Raw genomic sequence first — 15,356 nt, forward strand, 5'->3', positions numbered from 1 at the left:
AGACTAGAAATGGTCATGGGTCAGATCATTCCTGTATAGACATATTGAGGAGTTGGAAAAATTTTCTAAAAGCAACAGAACCTCATTGCAGGGATATTAGCAAGAGAGTAAAATGGTCAGCCTCCTTCCATTCTTATATCCATCCTTATTTTGGCTAAATTCCATAATACTCTACTTGTTTCTTGTCAATCTCTTCAACTTCCATACTTGTTAACCTTTTCTCGAATCCTGCTTGTAAAACACACACCTACATCAAATCCAACACCTTCTCTTGTCCTATGCATTGACTAAAAAAAAAAATTAAAATAATTATTTCTTATAAATAAATAACTTAAGTAAAATAATTTAAAATAAAATTGTTTTATTAAGTAATGATAAAATAATGGAATAAGACTAAAATGAAATAAATAAAAATAAAATGATTTTTAGCTTGATTCAATTATAATCAATCCATTTCCTTCAATAGCATCTTGACCTCAACAATGACAAGAATTCTTTCAATGCTTCTTTAGTTATTCTTTTCTCCTATTCTCCACAGGAGGCACATTAAATCATTTCTATTTTTTTCTGGTGTTCTCCTCCACAATTCACTCCTGCCCCAAACCCATAAGATAATTTCACTTCCTGCTTCAAAGAGAAAGTAGAAATCATTAGAATCTTTCCCCATATCTTGCCATATCTGCAAAATTACCTGCATCTACCTATACCCACCTACATTGGTTAAGAAAGGGACTACAAGTATCGGAAAGCACAATAGCACTTAAAACTACAGGAGTTTATGTTTTTTGACATAAAAGATTGGGAATGGAAGAGATTTAGTTATTGGAGGACTGAGGCAGTAGTACTAAAAAGTAAATAAAAAAATCAAATTCTGTGCATGTATGATTTTATCAAAATGAATTCAAGTACTATATATATTATTATAATGCTCTAATAAAAATATATTTAAAAGAAATTACTGTTGAAATGTGAAAAAAAAGATGTAGTATCATAGTTGGCCTAGGTTCATAGGCCCATAATAATAGTAATTATTGCTGCTATTATTTTAGAGTATGTAAGCTGTCCTAAGTCACAAAGTATAATAGCAGACAAGTTGTGACTAGAACTCAGATTTGCTGATTTAATATGTTTTGGTAACCCTATTGTAGACAGTATTTTTGGCCTGTGGAACCAAATAGTGTTTAATTCCTCATAAACCATAAGGAGTCTGTGGCTCCTCTCACACTGAATCTGTGACATTCGTTACTTGTGGGAAGGCACAATCCACCTAGAAAAAGGAATCTTTTCTGTTTTCAATCTCAAAACCAAATTTCCTGAGCCTCTTCTGAGACAATTATCTTTAAATTCAGTTTGTTTAAAAGTGAAAAAAAAAATTCTGGCTTCTAAATTTCAACAACAATCCTTTACAAACAAGAGGAAAGTTCAGTTCTCTGAAAACAGACTTTTGTAGTGACCCCTCATGTAAAAGTCATGGAGGATATGCTCCACAGGAAATCCAACCTGTGGAAAGTAGAAAGTGCTTGGAGAGAGACGGAGGTATGGGGGAGAAAGATGAGTCAGAGGTTCTATAGTACATTTTACTCACAATGCTACTCAGTGGTTCTTAGTTTTGTGGGAGGCAGGATTTGGGAAATTCGGTAGCTGAGAGGTTGGAAGCCCTGTCCCAATATGAGGTGGCCCTGTTAACATATGAACTTTGGCATGCCATGTTTGGTAGAACAGTAGCTGGTTCCCCTGCATGTTGTGAAAACAATGCAGAAGTTCCTGAGTGATGCCAAGCAGATAGAAAGGTCAACTTAAACATAAGCATTAATATACTTGTCACAAATCACAGCAAAGGAAGTCTCAGTGGAGTTACCTGTTCAAGAGGACATGATGGTGGTAGCTGGGAGTGGGTCACTCAAAACTGTGGTTCAGATGGAAGACACTGCTAAATATCAGAGGATCAACAGCATCAGTAAAGATCAATGTAGGCATCCTGATAAGCAGAAGTTGGTTGAACTTTGTGGGAACAATCACCATGTCTGAGGGGGGAAAACCATGAAGATGGAGCATAAGGTCCTAAGGAACTGAATTTATCCTAATAAACTCTTCTACTTTTAATTGGTGGAGACTGAATTTTTTACTTTTTCTGAAATTTTTCTTCAATTTATGTTTTAGAACTCTCAAAACAACAAAGGAATTGAAAGATTTTTACATTAACGTTTTTGTGTCCTTTGCCAATATTCATCCATTTTTAGTATTTTGCCTTATTTATCCATGTATCACTAACCTGTATCTTCCTATGTATCTACCATCTATTAACTTTCTGCCTAAAAATTTGAAAGCAAGTTGCCAATATTATGGCATTCAGGTCTAAATATAGGTTGAACTATGTGAAGCTGCTGATTTTTAGCCATTGTTGTATGTTTAACATAACACTTTGGTATACCTCTCCAAAGAATAAAAGCTTTCTACATAACTATAGTACCACAAACTTAGGAAGAGTCACATCGAACCAATAAAATCTAATATAAATTCATAGTTGACATTTTTCAGTTGTCCAAAACATTTTTTATTGATGACTCACTTTCCCATTTTATCGGGGATCCCATTGAAATCATGCATTGCATTTGGAATGTATGCCTCTTGTCTGTTTTATGACATGACTTTAATTTGTTTTGAAGAAGTTCAGGTCAGTTGTACTACATAATTTCACATTTTGGATGTCTGATTTGTTTCCTCATAATTAGATTTAGGTTAACATTTTTGGCAAGAATACTACATAGATGATATTGTTGTACTTACTGAGTCATATCAGGAGGCAAAAGAAATATTGTTCAACTACTGGTGGTACTATTTTGATCACTTAGTTAATTAAGGTGGTGACTACACAAACTCTCCATTGTAAAGCTTCACTTTTCCCTTTTAAATTAGTAACTAATACATGGGGGTCATATTTGAGATCATATGAATGTCATATTCCCAAAACATTTTTATTCAATGGTTTTAGCATTTTTTGATGATCCTTAGTTATTACAATTAGGCTTTGCAAAATGATGATTTTCTAATTCTTCTATACTTCTTAGCTCATATTATTCTGAAAAAAATAGTTTATATTCTCTGTCTTTTTAATATCACCATGGATAATTTATTTCATTCAACATTATTATCTGTCATCGTAATTATTCTTTTTTAGACTCAAATTTTCACATTTGATCAGTGGACAATCATCTTCAAGTTGGATTTTTTGTTCTTTTGATATGACATCATTAGTCTTTGAGTTCTTGTTTTCTGAAACAGCAGGAAGCTCCTTTCACCTGGTACACATCTGGAGTCATTTCCCAAGTTTCTCTGCTTCTTTTCAGTGGACAAAGCTTTTCAGAAACTAAGTTCTGGAACCAGTTGTGCTCTTTGCTATGAAGTGCATTGCTTCGAGGTCCTTGATTTACTTTTAGTTGAAAAATTTTAGTATCACTTCCTAACTCAAAGTTCCCGAGCACATCTGACTCTTAGTGTGCAAATTTATCTCACCCAATCCCATAATTATATAATTAATTTATTAGGCTCATTCAAATTTCCCATACAAGAATCCGAGAGGTTTTTAAAATGTGAATTAAATCATATCATTTTCCCTGCTTAGAATCAAGTACTAAACTCCAACCACAATGATCTTTCAGTTCCTGTCATGTAGCCGTTTGTGAAGTCAGAGTTGTCAAAGATTTTTAAAATTTTGTATTTTTATGTTTGTTTTATAATGCACATAATAGTGAAATAGAACACATGATAACCAAATAAATATAGTTGGAGATATGTGAGCAGATTTTCTTTTTTAATTAATAAGATGCCTGATCACTTTGAAACTTGGAGTCCACTATTTTAACTCTGAATTTCCTTATGGGGTTTTTCAGAAGATTGCTTTCCTATCTGGAATAGTTATTCCCTTTGCTTGATTCATTCCTAGCTGTCATTCATTTCTTTGTTCAAATATCACTTCCTCTGAGGAGCCTTCTTTGACAGTCTGAGTTTAAATTATGCTCTAGGTTATTCTCCCACAGCTCTGTGTTCTTTTTCTTCCTGCAGAACTTGTAACAATTTATACTCACCTATTCACTTCATTAATTCTGTCTCCCTTACAAAACTGTAAATACTATGAATGCACGGACCATGATGTTTCACTCTACATAGTATAATCAATTACCTGGAAGAGTGACTGGCACATAGTATTACTCCTTGCATATTGTTGAATAAATATTGGAAATTGATGAATAAATAGAAATCAAAAAGAAAACAATGGAAATAAAACTTGGTCTATTGTCAAAAATGTCAGAAGCATTTAATAAAGTTATTTTTATGCCATTATTTTGCATGCTGATTGCTCATTACACACTAGGCAATCAATTGATCACCGGAGTCAAGGAACAAAGTTTTATACAGGAATTAAAATTATAATGGGATATATTAAGATGGGGATAAATTGATTAATTGCAAACCAGCAGAGGTCTGAGTGAGCGTTCTGTCTGTGAGCAGACCAACTGGTGTATCAAAGGAAACAATTTTAGTTGTTGATATGTTTTCTGGAAAACCTTGAAAATTTAGATGTGAACTGAATATATCTGACCCCATGTAATGTCTGGCAGTGTTTTCCATCTATACTCTTCCTTACTCAGGAGAGATCTGCACTACTGAATTTTTGAATGCTATGATCAGAAACTTGGCTTTAGGGTTTCCTGGCTGTTGCAATGCTTTCTTTGGCTTCATTGTAGGGTTTTAAAAGTGCCTTATTAATTAACTCCCTTTCAAGGGATGCTGTTCTATATGTTCGATGACAGTTGGTAAACTGTCATGGCAAGATTAAATAAAAATTTTCACTGCACAGATTCATCATGATATTTTCAATTGCTTGTTAGTGATGATAGTGATATGGGTACTTGGAAAGCAATAACATGTTAGGGGGTCTCTTTGTGAAGGCTTTATATTTAAACCTTTCAATGATGTCTTGGAATTTCATGTCTTTCTGCACAATTCAAACATACATAAAAGAAATTACATGTTTCCTAAGATGAAGGTCATCGGGGGAGTAATCAGAGTGAGATAAAGAGACAAAAATTCTACAGGCTCTAGCTCTGGGACTCTCTGTTCAAATCAGGTGAAATTTCATTGTAGTGAATATCTGTATCCTACTGGTCCTACTAGAAAGGGAAGTGTAATTTAAGTCTTAAATGTCCATAGTGGATTATGGGATGGACAAGAACTCAACTGCAGTTCCTTCATTCTCTTCTCTTGTTGATTTTGAATACATTATAAGTGCCATAGGGATTTCTTTTTAAGGCACCAATTGGCTGATTCCAGTCTCTTTCCATAATTCTATTTTCACCTTTTTTCTAGTTCTACTCAGAAGAGTAGAGTCCCTTGAAAAAATCAGCTGAGGTAAGTATTGCAATTTTTTAAATACATACAATTTTAAATACAATTTTTTTTTCAACAGCAGGGTGAGGTTGAATTCCTTTGACATTCTTTGGTATAATAATGTGATTAAATAAAATGGGTCTTTTGATTTTCCTTTTCCTTTTCCCTAAACTACAGTAGTTAACTTATGGATTGACATTTAAGATAAAATATTTCAACCAAAAACACTCCTCTGAGGGTTCTGTTTTTCAACCTTTTTATTGCAATTGCACTAGCATACAAATAATGACAAGCATACCTGGTATAGTATAAATTATATTTTCATTTTGGTCTTTAGTGTAATTTTATGACAAATTCAGTTCCTCTGTTTAACTCAATACTTCCACATGAGGAACATCCAGTCTATCTCCAACAATATATGTAATCTAAGAAGAATGATTTACACTACACATAACTAAAGTTACCAATCTAATCCTGTGGCTATTTTTTGGCAGGGTTAATTCAGAATCTCCCTAGAAAGGAAATAGAGATTAGTAATATTATACATATCATTATCATCATCAAATAAAATATGTACGAGTCTTTGTGCCCACAGAATCATATGTGATTTAAAATTATTTGCTTTATTCTGATCATTTTCACTGATGACTTTAAGAGTTGCCAGAAATTTAGAAAAACCAAACTTTAGATATCATGATTAGTTGTTTCCGAAGTCTTGATAATCTCTAATTCTACAAGCACACTGAGGTCATAAGAATCCGAAACATATCCAAGGATTCAGGGTAGTCCCTGCCTTTCAGGGATAAAAGATGATTGATGGAATGTAGAAATGGACACAGACACACAACATATATGCTGCACATTATTGGCAGATGTGTGTTTTTGTTTTTCCTTTATGTGTTAGTCAACATTACAAAGGATATTTCATCAGAAAATCTGGATTCCTGACTCCTCCTGAAAAATCAGAATCCTTACAACCCAAGGTTTCCATTCCTACAAGAATATGTTCACCTGAGTAGAGGTATATATGCTTTTAGACCCTTATAGTTCCCATTCCTCACTCAAGTACAACAGATATTCTTATAAACTGCTTGTGCCATTTACTTTGTCTTACTCATCCTTATGGACATTCTATTTGCAACGCTTGAACAAAAACCTAGAGTGTAGGCTACATGGGGAACACTTGATCTAGAAATCTAGAGCCTAAGTAGTTGTAACCTTAATGTCTTTGGGTCTCAGTTTCCTCATCTGCATAGTGGGACTCTTTTGATGATTTTTCTGTGATGATTGTGGCCTTCAATTGAGACAATGCTTTTTTTTCTCTTTTTTTATTTTATTTTTTTTTGGTACTAGTTTGGTTCTTTTTGAGATTGAACTCTGGGGCACTCAACCTCTGAGCCACATCCCCAGCCTGATTTTGTATTTTATTTAGAGACAGGGTCTCACTGAGTTGCTTAGCACCTCACCATTGCTGAGGCTGACTTTGAACTTACAGTCCTCCTGTTTCAGCCTCCTAAACCACTGGGATTACAGGCATGTGCCCCTGTGCCCTGCAAGATAATGCATTTTGAAGTGCCACAAATATAAAAATGTTAATCCTATACATGTACAAAATAGATCCAATCAACTAAAATTTTGAGTCTCCCCTGTTGAGAATAGCATTAGACTATGGAAGGAATAAATGCAGAAAAGGAAACTCTCCCTGATCTGAAGCAGGAAATCTATCTTGTAGGCAACCGGTATCATGGGAAGAACTGGAGTCCTAGAAGCTGTGGGAAAGTTGCCACATCTCCACGAATACCTTTTCATCATCTGTAAATCTCAGAAGACAGGACTTACCTTCCAAATCACAGACTTGTGGTCAGGATCAAATGAAATAAAGTATGTGAAAATAATGCATGAATTTTAAAATGATATTCTGATGTAGGCAGTAATTAGTACATAGTGATAAAATATGTGCACATAGAAAACACTAAGAATATTTACACAGCCTAGTATTTACATAAAAATGCGAAGTCCTGGAAGAGTAGGTTGGTGATGTTGTTGTTTTGTTTTTGTGGTACTGGGGATTGAACCCAGGGGAACTCTACCACTGAGCTACATCTCCAATCTCCTTTTAAAATTTTATTTTGAGACAGGGTTTCGCTAAGTTACCATGGCTAGCCTCAATCTTGCAATCCTTCTGCCTCACCCTCTGGAGTTACTGAGATTATAAGTATGCTTAACTGCTCCCAGCTGATAGTAATTTTTAATTAAAAGAGAGAAGGCTTTTTGGAAGAGGGAAATCTTGACAAAGTCTCATGTTTGGCACAAGTCTGAGGATGGCCCTATTTCGCTTGTTAAACTTGTGGGCTGGAGATGTAACTCAATGGTAGATCACTTGCCCAGCACGTATGAGGCCCTGGGTTTGATCATCAGCACTGAAAATAAAATAAATTTGCTATTTGTGTTTTATTTCTTATACACATCTTTGTTGTGAGAGGAACTGGGTATTTCACACACATTCTTCAGATTATTTACATCAACATATTAGATAATGTCAAGTTAAACCTAGAAAGGCAGCCCAAAATAGTTTGTGATGATTTTGTGGTTAGATAGCTCAGAAAATCTTTGAAATGATATTTTACAGACCAGACAACAAAAAAAAAACCACAAGAATTAAATGGCCAAATTCGAAGAGGTATGAAGTTACAGGGCCAACTCCAAATCCGAGTTTTTGACTCTAATGTTCTTTCCGCTGCACATTGGTGCTGGGACGAATTTTCGTTAGAGGTACTAAATTAAATCATTCAGTATTTAGATTATCAGATTGGGTTGGTAATTGTACTTACCTGGGAGGAGGAAAGGGAAAGTGTTAAATAGATAGTCAAGAATTAGAAAGTACGTCAGGGAATAACCCTAACGATTTTGCCTCCTACCCCGACAGTGGCACACCCTGTTAGCACCTTCCCTACCCTACCCTTTGCCCCATTGTTTTAAAGCAGGCTGCTCCTTACATTCTCAGACCTGTCTTAAACTTTTGTCTTCTTAGCAGTCTCAGGACAATGGCTGAATTCTTTCTTATCCCTCATCAGCACGTGAGAGGAGGACAGCTCCTTCAGGAAAAGAAAAACTTTCCAAAGAAATCCCGAATCAGAGCGAGAAAGAACGCGGCCACTGGAACGAAGTTTCTACTGGAGGCCAAGAAATCACTCCTCCCCCCTCCCAATTCCTCCAGCACCTGAGAACGTGAACTTTCTTCTTTTCTACAGTGTCAAGGGAATGACCCATGAGCTTCGCTATGAAGAGCTTTAGGGCCAGAATAAAGTCATTTTTTTCAGTCTCGCGGTGGGCTGCCTTTGGAATATGATTTCATTCCTCTATAAGCCTTCAGCATCCTCCTCCCCTCTTCCCTTCTGACTCCGGTGGGGCAGAGGCAACCGCGCGCCTGGGGCTCTAGGAATTCCGGCTCGCTATCCCGCAGCAGGCTGCGGAGGAGGATGGCTCCGGGCCGCTGGAGAGTGATGGTGTGTTGGTCCTCTCTCAGTTGGCAGGAGTTCTTGGCCTATGAAGATGGGTCCCTTTCGTGAGCTGGTCGTGTCCTGCCTCCTGGACAGGGGCTTCGGAGGCCCAAAGGCAGGTAGGCCGAATGCGGGCTTCTTCAGACTCCGGGCTGCCTGGCTTTCTCATCCTCGGCCCCAGATGGCCGCGGTCTCTCCACTTCCCCCACTCCCCGCCACCGCCACCGTTGTCTTCCCGGGTAGCGACTGCGGGATGAGGGCGCCTTTACCAGTTGGGTTGAAGCTGCGGCTCAGACGGGACACCCGGGGTGGGAAGTGGGGGAGGGAGAGTGTGGGAAAGGGGGAGGTCAGCGCTGGGCGGGCGCTCCCGGGATCCAGCGCTGCCCCCTCCAGCAGCAGGAGCAGCACAGCAGCATCCACTGCCACCGCCGCAGCTACAGCGGCCACAGCAGCGAGAACTGGGGGCTTTCAGCGCCGCGCGGCCGAGAGCAGAGGGGCGGCGGCGCCCGCCCCAGCCGAGCTGAGCCGAGCGCGCAGCCGGGCCGCCGCCGCTGCCTCGCAGATGCCATCACAGCAACAAAGAGCTCGCTGAGCGAAGAGCGGCAGCGAGAGCTCGCCTGGAAGCCACCGTGCGAGCTCTGGAGCTGCGCGGCAGCTGGAGGAAGCCGAGAAGGAGTTCTGGAGGAGGGACGAGGGCAGAAGATGGCCAGGAAGAGGAAAAACCCCAGCGTCAAGGGTGAGTCCCTTCCCATCCTCAGCTCATTGCATCCTGTCTCTCACCTTCCATTCGCCCCTCGGGCCGGCCTGTTTTCCAGGCTCGGTTAAGTGGAAGGCTGCCTGCCGTGGAAGAGTTTGCTTTCTTCAGGAGGTGGGGGGAAGCTCTGCTTCACAACCCTTTGCCTCCGGGGACGCTCCGACAGGAGTTTGTCCCCTTTTTGTAACCTGAGGAAACCTGGAGACTCTTTTCTGTCACCCCACCCCTTTCATACTTTGTGAGCTTTGGTTTCTATCTGTTGCACCTTCTCCCTTCAGGGCAGCGATTGAGTGTAGCGACTTGTGGCTCCTAGCATATCTCTCTCTCTCTCTCTCTCTCTCTCTCTCTCTCTCTCTCTCTCTCTCTCTCTCGCTTTTCAATGTCTCTTCTATTTTTTGTACCCATCGCCCTTCTCCTTTCTCCTCTTCATCCCAAGAGGAATAAGTTCTGATCCATTTTCTCAGCTTCCATCCAAGGAAATTGGAGCTATCTAGCTCTCTTTCTCTCCGGTGCTCAAGGGAACTTGCGACCGCCAGGTGCCTGAGGGCTACTGCCACCTCCCCAGCCTGTCCAGGAGGGCAGTGACTCGGGCTGAGTCGTCCCCTGTCGCTCCTTTGGAACCAAGGCTTCCGAAGTTGGAAAGTTCTTGGGGTGAGGTGGAGGGAATAACAAGGAGAACAAGGAAGATCTTGTTGCTGGGATGACTTGAAGCATCGCAGCCTGGTCCTGGGCAGGATTCCGGAGGGAGCTTCCTGGGCTGCGTCCGGCCAGCGGGCAGGGCTGGGGGAAGGGGAGCATCCCCGGGACAAGGAGAGCGCGGCGCTGGGGAAGCAGGTGAGAGGCTGCGGGCGTCCTGGCGGACTCGCAGAGGTCGCTGCTCACCGCTTCCTCACGCTCTCTCCTTGTCACTGGGGAACTGGCAGTGCCAGAGAGGTTGTCTGCAGCATTGCGGAGCGGTGGAAGTCGACTTGACACCACGCGCGGTGAGGAAGGCGGTACACTAGGGAACCGAATCTGAGGGTGGCGGCCGGGAGGAAGGGGCGGTGTTGGGAGCTGGTTTTCAACTCGGTGGGCCTGATGGCGTGGAAGGCGGAGACTTGGTACATCTTGGGGTTATTAAAATAGGACCAGGACTCTGGGATGAGAGCTGGGGCTTTCGGATATATTGGCTTGGTCTACAGCAATGTGCTGCGCTTTGGCGTGCTCCTTGCTTTTTCTTCCCAGGTCTTGCCTATGGGAGCTTAGCTCCACTCTAGAGGTCACTAGGGGGACACAACTTTATCTTGTTGTTTCAGTTTGTATTTTAATTGTTCCTGACTACTCGAATTATTTGTTGAAAAGGTTTAAGATCCACGATCCTTAATTCTTCAGAAGACATTACTACAAAGCACCAGAGATTTTCCCTTTAAACTACAGCCTACCTATAACAATTTTATTGCAAGATGTTATATTGAAATATTAAACCTCTGTGCTTTCCATCATTAATTAGTATATGTCTATAGAGGTAGACAAGTAAAGAATGAGAGAATAAATTCATCTGCAAACATTTTGCTCTTCTTACCAAAATATCAAAGAACTTGTCTAAACCAGACTGACAAGGTGCATTAGCTACAGTTTTGGTTTGCTTCTTTTTCTTTGTGGAGCCATATGGCACCATGAGTGAAACAGGAGGATTGGTTTTTCAGCACTGCTGATGTGACTATCCATTGGCAGGAAGATATTTCATACCCACCCCAAATCTTGCAGATTGTAAATGGTCCATGAAGAGTCCAAAAATTTTACAGTTTTATAGTACATGGTAGCTGGTGACAATATTACACTTGAAATGAATAATCTTGGCAGAAGCACCAAAAAGATACAAAGGAAACCAAATTAATGGGAAGTAAGCCAGGATAATAGATCTGGTGAAAAGATAACTCTTTCCTCCTCCTGCCCCTCATAACACAAGAAGCTTTTATTTTGAATATCAAAATGGAATTGTGTGTATTTTCTTAAATAAATTTAATTTGATAGTGAAATAATTGAAGGATAGTAGTTAATAGAGCTTTGTCATTTAAATGTTAACAGTTCATCCAGAAGAGTTAATAACAAAACTTTCCTAGTACATGTGGTCTCAAGAAATTTCATTTGTAGTTTTTTAAAAATAACGTTCTCTCATGTCACACTTATTTTTAAATTTTTAAATTTTATTTGTTCTAATTGGTTGTACATGACAGTAGAATACATTTATACATTCTGATAGATCATACATAAATAGAGTGTAATCTCTCATTTTTCTGATTATATATATTGCAGTATCACATTGGTCATGCAGTCATACATGTACAAGAGGTAATAATGTCTGCTTCACTCTATCATTCCTTCCCCCATACCCCTTCCCCTTCCTTTACTCCCCTCTACCTAATATAAAGTAACTCTGTTTTTCCCCATCTCCCCTCCCTTTATTGAATTAGCTTCTGCATATTGGAGAAAACATTCAGCCTTGGTTTTTTTGGGTTTGGCTTATCTCACTTAGCATGATATTCTCTAACTCCATCCATTTACCAGCCAATGCCAGAATTTCATTCTTCTTTAAAACTGAGTATTATTCCATTGTATATATATATACCACATTTTCTTTATCCATTCATCTGTTGAAGGGCATCTAGGTTGGTTTCATAGTTTAGCTATTGTGAATTAAGCTGCTATAAACATTGATGTGGCCGTGTCACTGTAATGTGTTGATTTTAAGTCCTTTGGGTATAAACCGAGGAGTGGGATAACTGGTCAAATGGTGGCTCCATTTCTAGTTTTCTGAGGAATCTCCATATTGCTTTCCATACTTTCCATAATGGTTGTACCAATTTTCATTCCCACCAGCAATGTATGAGTGTACCTTTACCCCCACATCCTCAACAACATTTATTGTTGCTTGTATTCTTGCCATTCTGATTGGAGTGAGAGAAAATCTTAGAGTAGTTTTGATTTGCATTTCTCTAATTGCTAGAGATGTTGATTATTTTTTCATATATTTGTTGATTGTTTATCTTCTTATAGGAAAAGTTACATTGTTTAGGTCCTATTGACTTTTGTTTCTCTCTCCCCTTTTCTATCTCTGTCTATTTCTTTCTGTCTCTTTCCCCCACCACCCCTGGTTGTTGTTGTTTTTTAATCAGTTTATTTCATATTTCTTAGAACAAAAATACTTTTAAAATTCTAGCAGTTTCATTTTAGCAGACTGATTATTTTATATGTGATAAAGCAAACCTAGAAAGTTGTAACTGATTGACTTGCCTTAATTTTGCCTTTTAAGAGAACTGTACAAAAGCCCTTAACTACAGGCTTACTGAACTGCTCTCAGATATCTGCTTCTAAGCTGCAAGCAACTGCACTGACTCTGCATGACAGAAAACAAAATTTCTAGGCTATTTTTTTTTTTGAGGGGATAGGCTGCTGGGGTGAACTTTGCTGGATAATAAAATATCAACTATAGGTTTAGCAATATTCCATGTAGTGTTGATTATCTTCCTCCCAGCGCAGCTTCTCTTCTAAGTTACATTGCATACTGGGAGAGATCATTTGTTGGATCTTATGACAGGCAAGTTACTCATTGGCTTCTGAAGTCCTAGCAATAGATACTACATATCTTTCACAGTTAGAAATTGACCAAAGAGAAATATAGTTTCTTAGGTTTGACAGAAAAATAAGATCTATCTGCAGAATTTCTCAAGGAACACTTTGACATCTCACAAGAAGGACAGCTTTTGAAAAAGGCAAATGGAATCTTTATTAGTTCAATATTTATAATTTTCAAATAAAAATCCTACAGTCCATAAGCAATAAAAACTCTTATATATTAGTTAACCTGTTATGGTGATATTAATAACTTCCCTTACTCTTTCCCAATATTAGTTCGAGGACTTCTTCCAAATTACTTAAGGGTTAAATTATGCTTGCAGTCATCTATTCATTTTTTTCATTCAGCATGTGTTTATTGAGCATCAAATACATACCAGGTTCTGTGTAAAGCTCTAGGGATTCAGTGATGAATATGATAAATCACAGAGTCTACAAGGAGGTATGGAAGGGGGAGGTAAACAAATACATGTATCAGAAATTTTCACATAGTGAATAATACCATGAAGAAATAAGACAGGATGTTGTACTAGAAAAAAGAGACTGAGATTACTTTGGATTATCTGAGGAAATGATATTTGCATTGGGAAATAAATGATGAAGAGTAATTTGCATGTCAAGAACTAGAAGGCACTGCAGGCCTTCAGGCAGGATGAGGTTGCAACTCAGCAAGTTCAAGGATAGAAGGGTGACCAGTTTGCCTGGATTGTCTTGTGAGAGAGGGAGTTAGGTAGAGAGAGGGCAGATCTTTTTTGGTCATAAAAGGAACATAGATTTTAAATGAAGTGAAAAGTCACTGGATACTCACTTGATACTTAGGGTTACTATAGTCCTATATTCAAGGATGATTTCAGGGAAGATGGCCTTCCTACATCAATTAAGGCCCTGGGTCAAATAAGGTGGACTTCGCTTTTCTAGAAGTTCTAATTGAACTCACTTATCCCTTCTCATTAGTCACCAAAAATAACTACTATGTTTTGGAGGGTTGAGATATTGTTAGTATCTCCAGGAATGTCTGCTTAAAAAACAATTCTGGAGAAAATGAGGACTGATTCAACATTTTAGTAGAGATGATCAGATTAGTCACCCATACCCTGCAATCAACTCAAAGCAAGTAAGTTTGGGGAAAAATACATTGTAAATGGCAGAAGGGGGGAATTATGAAGGCTCTGGAACACAACTTCCAGTAGGTAGATGTGGAAGGCAACGTGGGAGGCTACTAGGTAATGGAAAGAGGCCCATGAATGGAGGAGAAGAGTGAGGCTTTGAACGGGGACACAGGAAAACCTCCAGACAACGTCAGCCAATTGATAATTTTGTCAAAAGAAGAGGAGCCTGAGGTGAGAGTGTTCGAAGAGAAACACTCCAATTCAAGCGCAAAAGAGGTTCAAATTAAGGCACTTTTTGCTTTAGAATGATCTTTTACTAGAGAAGCATTCATACTATCCAGGCTTAAAAGATCTCTGAGTTTTATTTAATCATTATTATGTTGTTCTTATGGATTACAGACCTTGCAAATGAAAATAGCGTGAAAAAATTAACAAACTGCCATTTGTTGGAGGAAGCTATTTAATAGCTAGTAAGCAGGAGAATTATGCTCTTGGGTCCCAGATTTTACTGTGGAAATATTGTCAAGGGAGAAATGGGATTTGTTGGATGATTTTCTTCACCCTAAGCTTTTGTGACTAGAAGATGCCATCATATTTAGGGAAGATATAAATTATAATTGATTACTTTAAAGCTCTCCACTGTCTACTCCCATCTCCAAACTGTCTGCTTCTTTGCCAGGGATTAATGATGAAAAATACTCTAAGAATTCCTGTAGGACTTTGTTCACTCTCCTCCCTTTTTTTCTTTGTACTCCAAGCAGTTCTTTGTAGACTGGTAGTACTTCAGGGTTTATGTAACTAAGAATGGGGTCTGGCCCTTAGTGACACTGTAATAGAATGTGTTTATGACATCAGCTTTTCTTCAAAGTAGTGAGAGTCGTAGCTTGTTGGAGTAAGAAGGAAGACTCAGTATTTATAGTTATTGAAGAAATGATACAGTAAGAGGTGAGTGTTACTGCCAAAGATGAAGAGTGTATGTCTATAAGAAAC

The 15,356-nt window shown here is 38.9% G+C and overlaps 1 protein-coding gene across 1 annotated transcript in view; it reads left to right on the forward strand.

The window, feature by feature from the left end:
- The first annotated feature begins 9,573 nt into the window (after nt 1–9,573).
- The window catches only part of Slc44a5 (solute carrier family 44 member 5), a 351,400-nt gene continuing 345,617 nt past the window's right edge, over nt 9,574–15,356 (forward strand). Inside the window, 1 exon segment of the mRNA XM_047562167.1 lies at nt 9,574–9,624. Coding sequence (XP_047418123.1) covers nt 9,591–9,624 — 34 coding nt within the window. The 5' untranslated portion in view covers nt 9,574–9,590.

The sequence above is a fragment of the Sciurus carolinensis genome, chromosome 1 (genome assembly GCF_902686445.1).
Source record: "Sciurus carolinensis chromosome 1, mSciCar1.2, whole genome shotgun sequence".
Classification (NCBI taxonomy): domain Eukaryota; kingdom Metazoa; phylum Chordata; class Mammalia; order Rodentia; family Sciuridae; genus Sciurus; species Sciurus carolinensis.